This window comes from Chionomys nivalis, chromosome 3 (assembly GCF_950005125.1).
Source record: "Chionomys nivalis chromosome 3, mChiNiv1.1, whole genome shotgun sequence".
NCBI lineage: Eukaryota > Metazoa > Chordata > Mammalia > Rodentia > Cricetidae > Chionomys > Chionomys nivalis.
This window is the reverse complement of record NC_080088.1, coordinates 110,071,726-110,088,085: the sequence shown is the minus strand read 5'-3', so window position 1 is coordinate 110,088,085 and position 16,360 is coordinate 110,071,726. Positions and strand designations below refer to the sequence as shown.

General features: G+C 49.0%; 1 protein-coding gene and 1 pseudogene across 1 annotated transcript in view; both read right to left on the bottom strand.

Moving 5' to 3' along the window:
* The window catches only part of Vps37b (VPS37B subunit of ESCRT-I), a 28,283-nt gene extending 15,291 nt beyond the window's left edge, over positions 1 to 12,992 (bottom strand). The window contains exon 1 of the mRNA XM_057763581.1: positions 12,840 to 12,992. Coding sequence (XP_057619564.1) covers positions 12,840 to 12,950 — 111 coding nt within the window. The 5' untranslated portion in view covers positions 12,951 to 12,992. The remainder of the gene's footprint in view (positions 1 to 12,839) is intronic.
* LOC130870834 (NADH dehydrogenase [ubiquinone] 1 alpha subcomplex subunit 5-like) lies at positions 1,261 to 1,827 on the bottom strand (annotated as a pseudogene).
* Positions 12,993 to 16,360: the final 3,368 nt, after the last annotated feature.

The window sequence follows — 16,360 nt, the reverse complement described above, 5'->3', positions numbered from 1 at the left end:
CATACCCCTAACCCTCCCTCCCTCCGCCTCAGGAGCACTGGGTAACAGGTGTGCACTGGCTAACCATTTAAAGGCAGGAATGTCGTCGTCCCGTCCCCCCCCGTTGCCCCCCCCCCCCGCTTACGACAAAGGTCTTTCTTTGTATGTGTGCAGGTGCATGTGTGTATGCACAAGTGTATGGAAGTCAGAGGACATGGTAGGAGTTAATTCTTCAAGCGCCATCCACTTTATTGACTAACTTTTAGACAAGTTTCTCATGGGATACCCAGTGCCCTGCCAGCATACTACCCACCACACTTATAGGAGTTTGGGTTTTACACATGGCTTCTGGGGACAGAACGCAGTTCTTCAAACACTACCCAGAGCCATCTTCCTAGCTTTGTTTTTCATGAAACAAAGGTTCCATTTTCTTTTTTTAAATCTATTTTTTAATGATTTTTTTATTGAACTCTACATTTTTCTCTGCTCCCCTCCCTGCCTCTCCCCCTCCTTCAACCCTTCCCCAAGGTCCCCATGCTCCCAATTTACTCAGGAGATCTTGTCTTTTTCTACTTTCTACTTCCCATGTAGATTATATCTATGTAAGTCCACATTGCTGTCTAAGGTCTCTGGGATTGTAGTTTGGCTGGGGTTCCACTTTCAAAGATTTATTTATTTGGTATGTATGTGCACTACATTTATGCCTAGTGCCTAGAGAGGCCAGAGGAGGGCACTGGATCCCCTGGAACTCCAGTTACAGATGGTTGTGAGCTATCATGTGGGTGCTTCGAACTGAACCCAGGTCCTCTATGAGAAAAGTGAGTGCTCTGGCCACAGAGCAAAGCATCTCTCCAGCCTCCACTTCCTTTTTACATGGCCTCACCCTTCCACGGAGCAAACTCAGGCACTGGACAAGCACCACGAGAGCGGAATCCTGGAATTCTTTGATTTGCTCTTGGTGTAATACACACCTCAATCAACAGTAAGGTTCTGGGTTTTCTGTTTTGTTTTCCTGGTAAAACACTTCGTATTTGCACTTTCTAAAGCACACTGTTTGGTCTTCATGGAAGCTGCCCTTCCTCCTTCCACTCACAGTTCATCAGCGGGAGAGTTCTGCAGAATTACTAAGCAAATAAACCCGGAACAGAGAGGTCTGGCAGCAAACACAGTTGGCCCTTGGTTAGCATGTGGCTGCTCTGAGAGCGACAGAAACACCAGCCTCACCATGCATAGCAAAGGCTGTCACTTTTTTAAAGCGTAACAGAACATTTAATTCCACATTTAATTCGCATCAACCATCAGACGCTGTGATATTGGCCACTTCCGCTGGTTGGCAGGAGGCTCTCCCACCAGTGACTCCCATGGCTTCCACTGCAGCACCTTCCTTGCCAGACTTAGTTCATTTTCAGCCTGAAGAATCACTCTTCTACGCGGAGAATCACCCTGAAGCCGGGCGGTGGTGGAGCATGCCTTTAATCCTTTAATCCCAGCACTCGGGAGGCAGAGGCAGGCAAATCTCTGTGAGTTCGAGGCCAGCCTGGTCTACAAGAGCTAGTTCCAGGACAGGCTCCAAAACCACAGAGAAACCCTGTCTCAAAAAAACAAAAAACAAACAAACAAAAAAGAATCACCCTGAAGCAAGTTTTTTCATTTTTTAACATCTGCTCCGCCTTGATCATATCCAGCTTCTCACTGGCCATCTGCTCTGTGCATTTCTTTGGCTGCATGTTTAGGGAACTGTTTCAGAACATCAAGAATCTTTGTATACAGCACTGTTCGTCTCTCGTGTAGAGTGTCGCACACAGCCAACTCCACCAGATCAGGGGTCTTCTTCAGCACAGCCGCCATCACAGCACCCCACGGCTATCACTTTTTTAATTTATGTAGACAGGGTCTCTTTACATAACTCTGACTGCCCTGGAACTCTATGTAGACCAGGCTGGCCTCAAACTCACAGGGATCCTCCTGCCTCTGCCTCTCAAGTGCCGGGATTAAAGGCGTGCGCCACCACCTCTGCTTCTATTTATTTATTTTCTAATTGAGGTATCACTGCACTGCTGTCTTAACTTCTGAGCTAAAATGATCTTCCTGCATCGACCTCCTATATAGTTAGGGTGACAGGCACACGTTACCATGCCTGGCTCAGTCTCTTTAGAAAACTTAATCGCACGCATACTGGTGAGCAAACTAGAAATGCAAATGATGGGCACATCACGTGACACGAGACATGTCATGGGGATTTGCACGAGGCGAAATATGCACACGGTCCGAGGACAACTTACGGGACTCAATTCTCTGCTAGGTTCTGGGAATCAAATTGAGGTTGTCAACCACCGTTAGTCTCACTGGTCCCTCAGTCACTTTTGCTGATGGCAAAGAGATGTGGACTTGCTGGGACAGTTAGTGAAGTGGAATGATCTCAACCTGTAGCTTCTGTGGTGGTTTTGTTTGTTTTGTTGATTTTCGAGACAGGGTCTCTCTGTGTAACCCTGGCTGTCCTGAAACTCACTATGTAGACCAGGCTGGCCTTAAACTCACAGAGATCCCCCTGTCTCTGCCTCCTGAGTACTAGGATTAAAGGCATGTGTCACCTCTGCTAAGTTACTTCTGTGGTAATTTAAAAATGAAGACTCAGCCGGGCAGTGGTGGCGCATGCCTTTAATCCCAGCACTTGGGAGGCAGAGGCAGGCGGATCTCTGTGAGTTCGAGACCAGCCTGGTCTACAAGAGCTAGTTCCAGGACAGGCTCCAAAACCACAGAGAAACCCTGTCTCGAAAAACAAACAAACAAACAAACAAATAAATAAAATAAAAAAATAAAATAAAAATGAAGACTCTCCTCTCCCCAGTCCACCCTCTAAAAAAATTCAGCTTACTAAAATTCCTAAACCCCAACTTTTTCATTTTTTCCTCTTTGTGGGGGATAGATCTCCCCATGTTGTCCAGAGTAGTCTGAAATTCATAGGCTCAAGTGACCCTCCTCTCTCAGCCCCTCCAGTAGCTGGAACTAAGAGGGCATGCCACGGCTCACCATGGAACCTGGGTTTTCTTAGTGGTTTCTGTTCAGGACCAACCACCAAAGCACCCAGGTCTTGGTTTTCTATTTCCTCTTACCCACAACTTCAAGAGATTCATGTGGGCACCTTTTTAGCTTAAGTCTCTGTTTGGATGAAGGCTTCATTCTAGCCCCTGGCATCCCAAAGAGTGTGGAATGTTCAGTTGGAGACTCTACTCCAAGCCCACTCCCCTGGAGCTGCCTCAGTCCAGACTCTGCCCCTGAGAAAGCCCGTCAAATGAAGACGCCTCCCCAGAGGTGCTCAAGACCACTCCTACATGGTATTTAAACTGCCCCCCCCACCCTGCAGAACAAACACGTGCTCCCCTCAACTTCCCCTGGGGCCACCCAGGAATGCCGTGCTCGGAATAAACCTGGATTTATTATTACACCAGCAGCGGCAGATTCCCATTAACCAGGAACTAAATTTAACAGTCTCTATAAAGCACAAATAAGAACACTGCCTCCCCTCCTAGGTTATGCTGGGTGAAACTGTGGACGACTTTGCTCTTTCTGTACCTTGACGTGACCTTTCTAACCCTGAACTCTGTTTAATGAACTTTACTCTCATGACTTGGATTACCCACTCTCACTTCGGTATAGATGAGAAAATCCTATTCTAATCAAGAGTTTGGGGGTTTTCCCTTTTTGTAGGTGGTTTAAAGAAGAGTCAAAAGAGAAACTATTGCTCTCTAGATTATTCTACATAAGTTTCTTAACAAAAATCTAGTTATTTCATATAGAGAACCAGATGCCCAAGGCTGTCCTGGCTTTCCATCGCTATAACAGAACACCCGAGTTAATCAGCTTATAGAGTGCTTTTAGCTGTTCACACTTGTGTGTTTCTAGGCCCTAACAGGGCCTACCCACTGCCTCTGTGGTGGAGGACCAGATGGCAATGGCAGGGAGCAGGGGCGGGGTGAGGGTGGGGAAACAACACACAGACACAAAAAATAATAAAATAAGTGTTCTTAACAACTGAGCCATCACCTAAGTCCCAAGACTAACCCACTGTAAAGAAAAAAAAAAAAAAGCTAAATGCCACTTAACAGAATTCAAAGATTTATTAATTACAAAATTTATGACAGGGGAGGGGGCCATCTGAATATCCAGGAATATGTCAAGTAGCCATTTAAAATCATGCTGTGGGGACTGGTGGTAGCAAACCTGATGGCCTGACTGGCCATCCCTGGACCTCCACAGACAGGGCAGAACCATTCTGAAGGTGTGCCCCAGCATGTCAGTCACTGAGCGTTTGATGGGCTGGAGCAGAAAGAACAAACACAAGCTGCTTCCCTCCTAAAACAGAGCACAAACTCACACGGCCCTTCCTGTCCACCACAGAACTCATCAGTGACACCCTGCCATCTACTGTGCTCCTCTGACATCCCAGGGCCCTTGGGACAGCAGCAGATGGCACCTGTCCCACAGGAAATCAGAACCCTGCACATAGGTGCACAGCCTCCAGATCTCACAGCCTCCTAACCCCCAGTGTGCCCCCCTCCCACCCTCCACCCCCTGGCCAAAATGAACAAAGCAGCCCCTCCCCAGATCATTAACCACCATCTCCCCAACTCTATTTGCTGAGAGCTGTGTAATCACCACCAAGAATTAAGATTCCAGGAATTAACGCCCGAGGGGAAATGTTTGTCTGCTCCAGCAGCCCCACGCTGCTGTGTTGACTATAGAGGCCTTTTCAGTTCTCTTATCATCAGGTACTGGAAAGCTCAGACAGCCTCTTATTTCATCCTTAGAATAACTAAATAGGATTCCCTTTTTCCTTTTCTTTCTCAGGCTCGAAGCTATCTCCCTATATAGCTGAGGATTGTCTTGAATGCCTGATCCTCCTGCCTCCGAGCTCCTAAGTGCCAGGACCACACAGAACCTCCACACTCTATCTGGTGCTGGGGATTAAATGCACGCATCTGAACTACAGCTCCCTTTCTTTTGTTAAATAAAGGTCTCAACCATGTCACCCTATCTAGCTTTAATTCATGCCCTACCTGAGCTTCCCACATGGCCCCGATTTAGGGTGCTATTGTTGATACTGCCACCATGCTGACAGTGGGGAAGCTAGCATTTGGGAAACTTGCCCCAAAGTTTTCTTGCACCCCAAATCTTGTCTTAGTCTACCCCTTCTACATCACATGGCAGCTACACCTGCAGTCCTAATACTTCTGAAGTTGAGGCAGGAAGGGCACCTGTTTGAGGCCAGCCTGGGCTACATAGCAAGATGCTGTCATTTCCCCCATTGCCACCAAAAAGCAAATACATATATAAATACGTATGATTGACTTTCCACTTTTTGTAGTTTTTATAGCTTATGCTACCTTTTATTCCTGTCATTTTCTTGCTGAACACACACACAATCTATTAGCTTTCCACTATATCCTGCTATAATGTGTGACTGGCAGACAACACCGGTTCACTATTATTCCATCTGGGCAAAACAAGCCCCAGCTGGCTCTGCTGGGAATGCAGTCTCTGGCCCCAAAATCCACTATTTTGGCAGCTCAAGGTTCAATTTTATCTTTCAGCCTCCTAACTGATCTCCATGCTCCCTAACCTTACCCCCTCCAGTTCACCCCCACACTCCCACGTGCACACCAGAATCATCTACATAAATGTCAAGAGCAGCCAACTGTAACACTCCCTGGCTTAAACCCGCGGTGGCTCTCTAGAGGATCAGGCCAAGCTCCTTACCCTGGCGGCCTAAGGCCATCTGCTGCTGCCCCTCTCTAGCCAGTTAGTGCCTCACTGCGGTTGCCTCTCCTGCAGTCTTTGCTCTTGCTGTCCACCCCCAGGCCCTAGAGTCTGCTCCCTCATTACCTTATTACCTGGTTAACTCTGCCTCAACCTCTGAATCACAGCTCCTGAGTCACAGTTCCTCCGGGAAGCACTCTCTGTTGACCTTCCCCCATGCCCCAAAGGCTTCCTGGGTTTCCCCTGGCCAGGGTGTGTAGATTTAGCTTCCTGTGGCATAAGATACTAGAAAAGGAACACCGGGGGCTAGGGGTCCAGTTTGATGGTGGAGCACCTGGCTGCCATGTCGAAGGCGCTGGGCTCTATCCCTGGCCCCACAGAAGAGAAAAAGGAAGAAAGAGAAAACTGTGGCTTTTCTAGTTTCACATCCCCAGCACAGCACACAACAGGCTCCCCACAAAGGTTGAGTAAATGAATAAGCCTCCTTGAACTCAGCTATGTCCACACGAATAAAATTGGCTGTCTGTAGGCAAACATTAATTGGCACCCACTGTGTCCCTCCACCATGCTGGTCACTGGGCTACGAACATGAATAAAATCTCAAGAGACCATTCGTTAATCCTTGCAGATAACAAAAGCTTTGATCTAAAAGAATTATGTGGCCAGCCAGATGGCTTAGCATGTAGACGTAACAGCAACCTGATGTCTGTCCTCTGACCTCCACACAGGCACACATATAAATGAAATGAACAATGTTTTAAGAAAGAAAGAAGTATCAGAGATGGTGGTGCACACTTTTAGTCTCAGCACTCAGGAGGCAGAGGCAGGAATGGGAATTTGGGACCAGACTGTCTATGGGTGGTGGTGGCGCACACCTTTAATCCCAGCACTCAGGAGGCAGAGGCAGGCGGATCTCTGTGAATTAGAAGCCAGTCTGGTCTACAGAGCTAGTTCCAGGACAGGCTCCAAAGCTACAGAGAAACTCTGTCTCAAAAAACAAAACAAAACAAAAAAATAAAAGAAAAAAAAAAAAAAGGACTTCAAAGTTGGCTCAAGATGCCCCAAGACCAAGTTCTTAGCACAAAGGAGATTTATTTGCCCGAGGGACAAAGGACTCTGAACAGAGTAAACTTGGCAGTTTATACAGGGAAAGGGGACCCCTGCCAGGATGAGGTGTTTAAGTTAATTAGGGTATGTTAAGTTAATAGGCATATTAATTAGGATAGCCAAAGGGGGTCTGTCTTTGTTTGTTTGTTTTGTTTTGTTTTTCGGGACAGGGTTTCTCTGTGGTTTTGGAGCCTGTCCTGGAACTAGCTCTTGTAGACCAGGCTGGTCTTGAACTCACAGAGATCCACCTGCCTGTCTCCCAAGTGCTGGGATTAAAGGTGTGAGCCACCATCACCAGGCTCAAAGGGGGTTTTTCACTGCTGGACTTCAACACTACAGAGAGTTCCTGGACAGTCAGGGGTACACAGAGAAATCCTGTCTCAAAAAACAAACAAACAAAAAACAAACAACCAGCCAAGCAAACAAACCAATGAACGTAATGTAATGGTTTAGCTATGAAGAGGGAAGGGGAGAGAACAGTAAAAGGCAAAGTCTGTCTGCGATGTATTTGCTATATTCAGGCCTGCTAGAGCCCTTCACTAGAACCCTGCAAGAGAGTTCAGGCCAACTGAGGTTGTTTAGTGAGAGCCAGTCATGCAACCCAGAGACGACAAAGCCATCTGAATTTTGTTCTCCCAGGAGATGGCCAAGAGGGAAATGGCCAAATACAACTCAGTCTCAGCAAGTTCTGGGTGCCAGTGGCTGCCGAGTCTTTGTGGATAACCTTGCACTGTGCACTTGGCATGAGTCCCCATGACAACGTCCACTACAAATACTGCATTATGGTGTGTTATTATCATTATGGTCCTTATGGACCTCATGAACAACAAGTTGGCCTTCCTTAGCTCCGGACACAGCCACTGCAGGTCAAGTTCCCCTTCAGATCCGTCTGACAAAAGCACAGCAAGAGGATGTTGTCAAAATGGGGGTCACTGAATTCCGGGTTCTTCTGTCAGTTATCTGATGGCACCTCCTTGCTCTGAAGACACACTAAGTACCTAGTAGTCATCCAAACCTCTAACTCCTGTGATGTCCAAGCGCTCAAGGTGGAAATCAGAACCTCACAGAGATGGTTCTGGGGAACTGCAGAGCCACATACACACACCCCTATCCTAGAGGAGCCCTGCAGGAGCCCCACATTCCAACAGGATCTCCTCTCCCTTTCCACCTACAGGAGCCCCTCTCTGGCTCAGTCTGGGCCATTCTGCTCATCCTTTCGAGGCCAGGTCACTGCTCACAGTGACACTGATGGGGACACCCTTTTTGTTAGGCATTATGTTGATGCCAGTACAGAACAAGGCCACAGGGAGCTGACCAGCTTATAAGATGGGCATCAAATGCCACAGACGACAAATGAAGAGGCCAAGGGACAAGAAACACATCTGTGACTGAGGGAGCAGGGAAACCTCTGTGGAGAACGGGATGCCAGCAAGGCTGGCAATGCTCAGACCCTGGTCTGTCTGTCTCTGTCTCACAGTCTCCTGACACTGGAGCCCCATCTGGTCTCAATTTGTGAAAATCCACCTGCTTCACTCTACCAATTCAGAAAAGCTCTGACTAAGAAGGGGGTGGCCTCTAGGGAACACTCGCTCTGGGTCACACAAAATCCTAAAAGGCAGGCACCACCACTCTCCCTAAAAGGTGTCACCCAGTCACATGACTCTTACCTACCATCTCCCTATACAACTACACTGCTATTTAAAACAGAAAAATCAGACATGATGGCTCACATCTTTAATCCCAGCCACCAGGAGACAGAGGCAGGAGGATCTCTGTGAGTTTGAGGCTAGCCAGGCCTACATAGTCAGTCCCAGGACAGCTAAGACTCAGAGTGAAACCCACTACAGACCCTCAGCAAGTTCGAGTCTTGGTTTCTAAAAAGCCAGGCCCACCAGCAACAACTCAGCCCGGGGTGAGCGGTCCATTTCAAGGAGCCACTGTGACTGGGGCAGGAACTGCTGTCACACGCAGAGCAAAGGCCTCAAGGAGGCTGCTTCTTCCAGACAGAGCTCTTTACTTTGCACAGAACTCTGTCTTTTCAGACGCCCAGCACTTCTGTATGCTGGCACTTCCATTCCCACAGGAACAAGGCTGAGGAATCTGAATCCTCTGTGAGGGAGCCCCTCACTGGCGAGCAGGCAGCATTTCTATTTCCTTAGAAGACACAAGAAGTGACCCAAGGGTGTGCTTGCCTAATCCCCAAGCAACTGCTCTGCTCCTTTTATGGGAGTGCCTGCCAGTCAACAGGGTTCATGTGGACAGATAAAGGCACATTCCACAGGCATGCAGAAATAAGTTCAAGAAAGGAGGCCAGTGAGACGGTTTAGGGCAGTGGCCCTCCACTTCCCTAACCCTGTGACCTTTAATACGGTTCCTCAAGTTGTGGTGACCCCCAAACCATAAAACTGTTTTCACTACTGCTCCATAACTGTAATTTTGCTACAGTCAAGAATTATAGTGTAAACATCTGTGTTTTCCCATGGTCTTAGGCCACCCCCGTAAAGGGGTCATTCAATCTCCAGAGGGGGTCACAACCCACAGGTTGAGAACCACTCACTGGTTTAGGTGGCAAAGGTTCTTGGGCAAGTCTGAGTTCAATCCCTCTTTCCCACAGAGGAAGAAAAGAACTTACTCCTCAAGTTGTTCTCTGACCCCTACCAACGCCCATCTGTACCCCCCCAAAAAAAGTCAGCCAGGTGTGGGGATGCATGCCTTTCGTCCCAACACTTGGGAGGCAGAAGCAGGCGGATCTGTGGGCCAGCCTGGTCTACAGAGTAAGTACCAGGACAGCCAAGACACAAACATGCCCCACCACCACCAAAGATGAAAAGGCCACTAATGGTGTCTGCATTTAAGGAGCAGCAGAACGGACAGGAGGAGATCAGGGAAAAGAGAAAACACGCGGGCCCAGAGCCTACAGCACCGGCATCATTTTAATGTCCTGAGCTGTGCTAAAACTTGCAGGCTGCAATTAAAATAGTGTAAGCGGACATATGCCCACTGCAGTTAAGCCCAAGTGAGTCCTCCAACAAGACACACTTTACGGCAGCCACAAAACATCCCCTCAGGCTGGGAGAAGCCTACTCTACAATTTAAAACACTTCCTCCTGCCAGCTGAGAGAGAGAGAGAGAGAGAGAGAGAGAGAGAGAGAGAGAGAGATCGAGCACGAGCCTTCATTTCAGATTGAGACTCTGTGCTGAGAGTCACTCCCCATGCTTCCTAGAGCCACCAAGTTACACGACCCTTGACCCTTCCGACTGTACAAAGATACGATGTTTACTAGGCTAAAGGCAAGTCTGAATTTACTTTAAAGTTTTCTAAATGAGACCCTATTCATCTGTTGGGATGACATCAATTACTCTTTCAAAAAGAGATCCCCAGGTGTTAAGGCGCTCTCTCTGTGTATACTCAGACACATATGTGCATAGGCACACAGGGCAGCATGGACACTAGTGTGGAGGCCAGAGGGAAAGCTCAGTGCCCCCACCTCAGGTGCAGTCCGCCTTGTTCTATGAGACACCGCCTCTCACAGGCCAGCAGTTTGCTGGTGTGCTCCAGGGATGCTCCTGTCTCCCCCGTCCTGGGGAAGCCAAATGGATGGCAATGGTATTGTCAGCATTCCTGGATTCCTGGCTTTTTACATGGGTTCTGGGGACCGAATGCAGGTCTTCCTACAGCTCCGGTTCCAGCCACTACTTGCTACTGAATGTTGAACACTAAGCAAAAGCTGTGGTAGGGGTTAAAGTCACCACTCACCTGACCATTACCATCATACAGTCCTTCCCAAGAGCTGTTCAGATAGGTGCAGTGACCTGCCTACAATCACACAGCATGAAAGCAGCCAAGTCCAGCCCACAGCCTACAATTCCAAAGCCCAATGTTCTTTAACCCTTTATCATAGACACGCCATCTGCTCAGGAGGTCACAGAATAGTCTCTTGAAACCATCCCCAAATAAATACATGGAATTAAAGGGGTGTGCACCCCCATCCCCAGCTGAAACCTGGAGACTGTAATAGGAGAAAGTCAAATGAATCTAGCAGGATTTTAAATTTTATTTTTGAGTACAAGTGTCCTTTCTACCGTAGAACCGTATGGAAATGCTGAGGACTGGCAGATCCCATCCGAGCAGACCACAGAGTGACTGAAATTACTCAGCAATAGTTGTTTCTGAAGGCGTCATGCTTTTAAAACAAGGAAACCAGGGGTTCTGGTTTTCTAGCTGTTTCCTTGTTTTAATTCCAGCACACGGGAGGGAGAGGCAAGCGGATTCTCTGAGTTTGTGGTCAGCCTGGTCTACAGAGCAAGTTCCAGGATGACGACCAGGGATGTTACACAGAGAAACCCCCCCCCAAATAAAACAATAAAAACACGCTCCACATTATTAGAGAGGCTAGAGTCACCACCAGCAGGCTGTTTGACTCACTCCTCACCAATCCCTCCGCTAAACAGCAGTCTACTTTATTAAATGTTCCACCTACAGAGTTCCAGTAGCTCTTCTGGCTGAGACAGAATAGCCACATATAGCAAAGTTGCAGCCTGCAGGCAGGGTCGCGTGCTGAAAAGCGCACCTATCGTGTTATTGTTAAAGTAGAGCGCCACTCTGCCCACAGCCAACGAAACGCCTCCCAGAAATGGCAGAGAAGCAAAGCAAGGGTTGCCGTTTCTTGTGCAGACACGGAATTCTCAATTCAGCCACGAAAGACGGATTTTGTCTCTTATTCTCCAAAATGGAAATTGCCACATGGATACCACAAACTGGGTAAATTACATCTCGGAGCAACGTTCTATGTGCCAAGCTACAAAGCCCGTGAATACAAGGGGTGTATTAATGGAAAGACTGATACCATCTTACTACAGTGGCCTCTCTGTGGAGGCAGACAATGAACTGTTGAGGGGTTTCCAGGGATTCTGAATGTACAAGACCCCTTGGAAGGGGGCTGGCTGGGTGCTGAACAATCCTTCTTCGGAAAGCCTGCCAAAAGCCCCTTACACCAGCTTCTGGCAGGAGAAGCTAGGCACTGCAGGCCTAGGGAAGCTCAGACTTCCCAGACAAAGGAGGTAGGTGGGCCAGGGATAGCTAGATCAGTCAACCCAGGACTTGGCGCTTCAGACTCAGGACCAGTTGGGAGAGAAGCGAAAAGGGAAGTCAGTCACTCAGAGCAAACCACAGGCGAGGTGTGGAGGAAGATAACATGGGCGGGCACATGCCTTCCAGAGGCTGGGCAGGCCCTGGACTATAGCGAGGGGGGGTTCAGCAGTCAGCTCCCAGGCCCCATTTACTCTGTGGCCAGAAGCAATTTCAGGAACCCAAAGAGGTGAGCAGACAACCATGAGGTACAGCCAGCCATGCTAGAACTCCCTCCATCCCTTCTCTCCATGAAGGCCGGGATGCCTGGGGAAAGGCAGCCTCTTGCTACCCACGGACCGTGCACAGAACAAGCAAAGGAAGGAACTCTTGGGCCAACTCTGCTAGGGCCACTTTGACGGGAAGGCGCACTTGGGGAGCCGGCAGCCACGGGGCCCCTTCCCACCTCAACCCTGGCTGTCTGTGGCCTGGAGCCTCTGAACTTCGAGGACCCCTCTCGGAATCTCATCCCAGACTCAGCTACAGACCTCTGCTCCCCACACGCCCATCTAAGAACCGTCCGTCAGCTCCGGTTAGTCCCCCGATCCGAGCCGCACGGACTGGCTCCAGTGCCTCGACGACTTTCCAAGCTTTCCCCTCGAAGCGTTTCCAAATCCGAGCCTAATCTACCTGCCTTGGTGCCCTAGAGTCCTCGGGAGACCCAGCCGCAGTCCCCTCCACAGCTACCACCCCAATCTCAGAGTCCTCGCTCCCTCTCGCGGCCCCACACACCGCAATGTTCTAGGCTCTGATCGCCGTCTCGAGCCGGCCTGGGGCCCTCCGAGCCCCCAGTCCTCGCCCCAGGGCCCCGCTCCGGCTGCCAGCGCGCCGTCCGAGCGCCCCCCTCGCCCCGTCCCAAGGAGCTCACCTCCTCCATCCCCCGGACCATGTCGCCGAGCTGCGCGTCATCCTCCAGCAGCTCGTGCAGCTGCATCAGCGACAGCCCCGCGAAGCGCGACTCGCTCGCGGCGCCCGCCATCCCGCCACTCGGCCGCCGCCGCCGCTGCCGCCACTCTGGCTGCCAGGCTCCGCCGACCGGAAGCGCCGCCCTCAGGCCCCACCCCCCGCGGGGGGGCACGTGACGCCAGCGCTGGGTGTGACGTCATCGACGCGCGAGTGCGTCGCCCGGGTCCGAGGATTCTGAGGGGGGGCATTGAGGGCGTTGTGACGGTACCCACGCGGTCGTGGTGTCACTGCGGTGAGCGTGAGTGTGTCGTGAGGTCGTAAGATTATTTTTTTCACCCCTTCGAGAAAGAAAAGAAAAAAGGACTCAAAGGGCAGGCAAGCTGGCCTTGGTGACTCTCGCCTTTAATCCCTGCTCTTGTGAGTTCGAGGCCAGTAAGGTCTATTTGAGAGCGTTCCCAAGCCGGCCAGGTCTACATAGTAAGACCCTGCCTCAAAAACAAAATAAATAAATAAAAACAGAAAGCAAACAGAAGAAACGCCTGAAGCTCAGAGTCTAGACTGATCCCAGAGCCCTGAAGGAGACTGAGCGGGAAACACATCCAGGTACCCTTGGAATGTGGTACTGTATTAGGCATTGAGAATAGAATTTAATAAACAAAGCTTTTTGTATATGTGTGAGTGTCTGTCGTGTGGGTACCGTGCCCTCTGAGGCCTGAAGCTGGTGTCCCTCCCCTGCTGACCCACCTCTCCTCTCTCATAATTTATCACTTTAATTTTTTGAAGCAGAATCTCAGCGTAGCCCAGGCTGACCCAGACAACTCACAGTAATCCTCCTATGGCACCCTCTGAAATGCTGGGATTGCAGACATGAGCCACCATGCCCGGCTGAGTGTACAGTTCTAAATAAAACAGGACACCCCACCTGCATACAGCAGACAGGGGGACCCCAAACAGACATAATGATTATACACCCTAGGAAATCAAAGAAAGGTGGCGCCAAAATAACGTAGAACTTTATAGAACTATAAGAGGTGACCTTCTAGAAGAAGGTAGCAACTGAGATCTGAAGAAGGGATGAACCCACTGCCATTCCTGTAGGACGCTCAAGCAGCAAGTCCAGCGTGTGTGAAGGCCCTGAGGCAGGACGAGCTGGGGACATTTCATGAATGAGAGAAATATGTGGGAGAAGGACACACGTGGGTGGCCCCTTTGACCATGCCAGGGGAAATATGCCCACACGTCCAGGCGAACCAAGCTGAGCCTTGCGGAGACCTCACAATGTAGGGTACAACTGCTCAGTCTCTCCAGCTGTCTGGAGATGGAGGGGTGAGGGGATTCATGACCCTACTTTAGACTTTGTCACCGTTCTAGTTAGAAGAAACCTAAGACCCAGGCTGATCTCTACAGATCTGGAAACTGAGGCCCTGGAACAAGGAAGCTGGGCTCCCTGCCCACAAGTCCTCATGGGCAGGACTCCTCCTCGCAGCCTGGCACCCGTCACACCAACATCATACCGAGCCGATTGCGTCATCGTGTGCAACTGGCCCTGAGCACAGTCAGGCATTCAGGAGATACTTATTGGCTGACTGGTGGCCTTCGTGTGTGAAGATGAGATTTCTGTGACTCCTTAGTAGAACGTGAGGTCTGAGCTGTCCACCTGTGCGTTTGTCTGGGCTCCACTGACTCAGTTCTCCTGCCCTCTGTGCTCGGGAGAGGCACACCAAGTTAGAGGAGGTGTCTCCTTTGAACTCAGGCAGACAGTTTCACAGACGTCAGGAAGGGGACGTTTCGTTTTCTTCAAGAAATATGATCCTGAGGGGGAAAGAACGCGATCAAGATGGAAAAGGATGAAAGTAGCCAAGTTTATGGTATTTTAGCTTTCTCTCCTGGAAAAGATCACACCTGCCTCAGAGGTATAGCTACACTTTCAGGAAGTATCACCTGAGCTTTAAGATAGAAGTTCTTCACAGTGCCCATGGACGATGAGAGTAAGGCTAAAGGTCGAGGACGCAGAGGAAGGAGCCCGTTTCACTAAGCTCCCAGATTATGACATGGAGACTTACTATTAGTTTTGTTACTATTAGGCCTAGCTTTGGCCAGCTCTTTTATTAACCTGTTTCTCTTTATCTACCTTTTGCCTTAGGGCTTTTTAGGGTTTTTTTTTTTGGTTTGTTTGTTTGGTTTTTTGTTGTTGTTTTGTTTTTTTTTTTTTTGCTTTTTCTTCTGTATATCTTACTTTCTCTGCTTCTGTTTACTGGCTGGGCATCTCCCTTGTTCTCTCTTCTCTCATTCTTCTCTCTCATTGTAGGTCTCTCCTATTTATTCTCTATGCCCACCAGCCTCCCCATCCCTCTCCTGCCTAGCTATTGGCCATTCAGCTCTTTATTAGACCAATCAGGTGCCTTAGGCAGGCAAGGTGAAACAAATGTAACACACCTTTATGTAATTAAACACACATCCTTACAAGGATAAACAAATACAGCGTAAACAGATGTAGCACATCTTTGCCCAGTTAAAACCACATTCCACAACAGCACGGCAGTTTCTGAATGGGGCTCCTGCACACAGTGACAGCTCAAGGGTGTCATTTAAGTGAGGCTCACATCCCAGCATTGCAGCTTTGCATGTCCTCAGAGTTCCTCACCCCTGCTCCTTTGCCACTGGCTATCCAAGTCAGATACCACTTCCTTTGTCAAAGAAAACCACAAAATCATCTTGTTTCTGCCACTCCAAAAAATGTCTAGTAGCTCTCAAGGGGGCTAAGAGAAATAGAGGAAGCCATTGTCAAGGTTCTGGATGCTGTCTGTGGAGCGCTCTGCCAGAGCCAGACGTTCTCTCCTTTGTTTCGGATGTATGGTGGTTGTTTCTCTCTGCACCTACATCTCCTGAAAGACTTGTGGGTTAACAGGACTTTGTTCTGAGGAATCAAGGGCCACCTGTGTACATGACTGCCAGGGCGCTTTCTCAAAGGGAACATTGTTGCTGGGTAAACCAGGCATCTCCTGTTACACAGTATCAGGGACTGTAAGGAAAGCAAGCAGTACTTGCAAAAAAGAAAAAAAAATGCTTTTCCTATAATTTGATTTTGTTTGTTTCATTGGATATTTTTGTTTTTGGAAACAGTTTGTGTAGCCCTAGCTGTCTTGAAACTTGCTCTGCAGAGCAGGAAACCTTCTACAGAGATCCGACTGCCTCTGTCTCCCAACTACTGGGATTAAAGGCATGCATCACCATGCCTGGCCTATAATTTTAATGGTAAATGGTAAAGGTAGAATTCCTTCTCTTTAGTGGTCACTGACAGAATTATTCATAAAGTGTGTCCAGTTTAAAGCCAGGTATGGTAGCTCATGCCTGTAATCTCAGCATTTCGGAAGCTGAAGCAGAGGATTGCTGTTTGATGCCTGGGGTATATATACAGTATATTCCAGACCAGCCTTGGCTATAGTATAAGACTTCGTCAAAAAAAGTAAAGTGAAGAGGTTT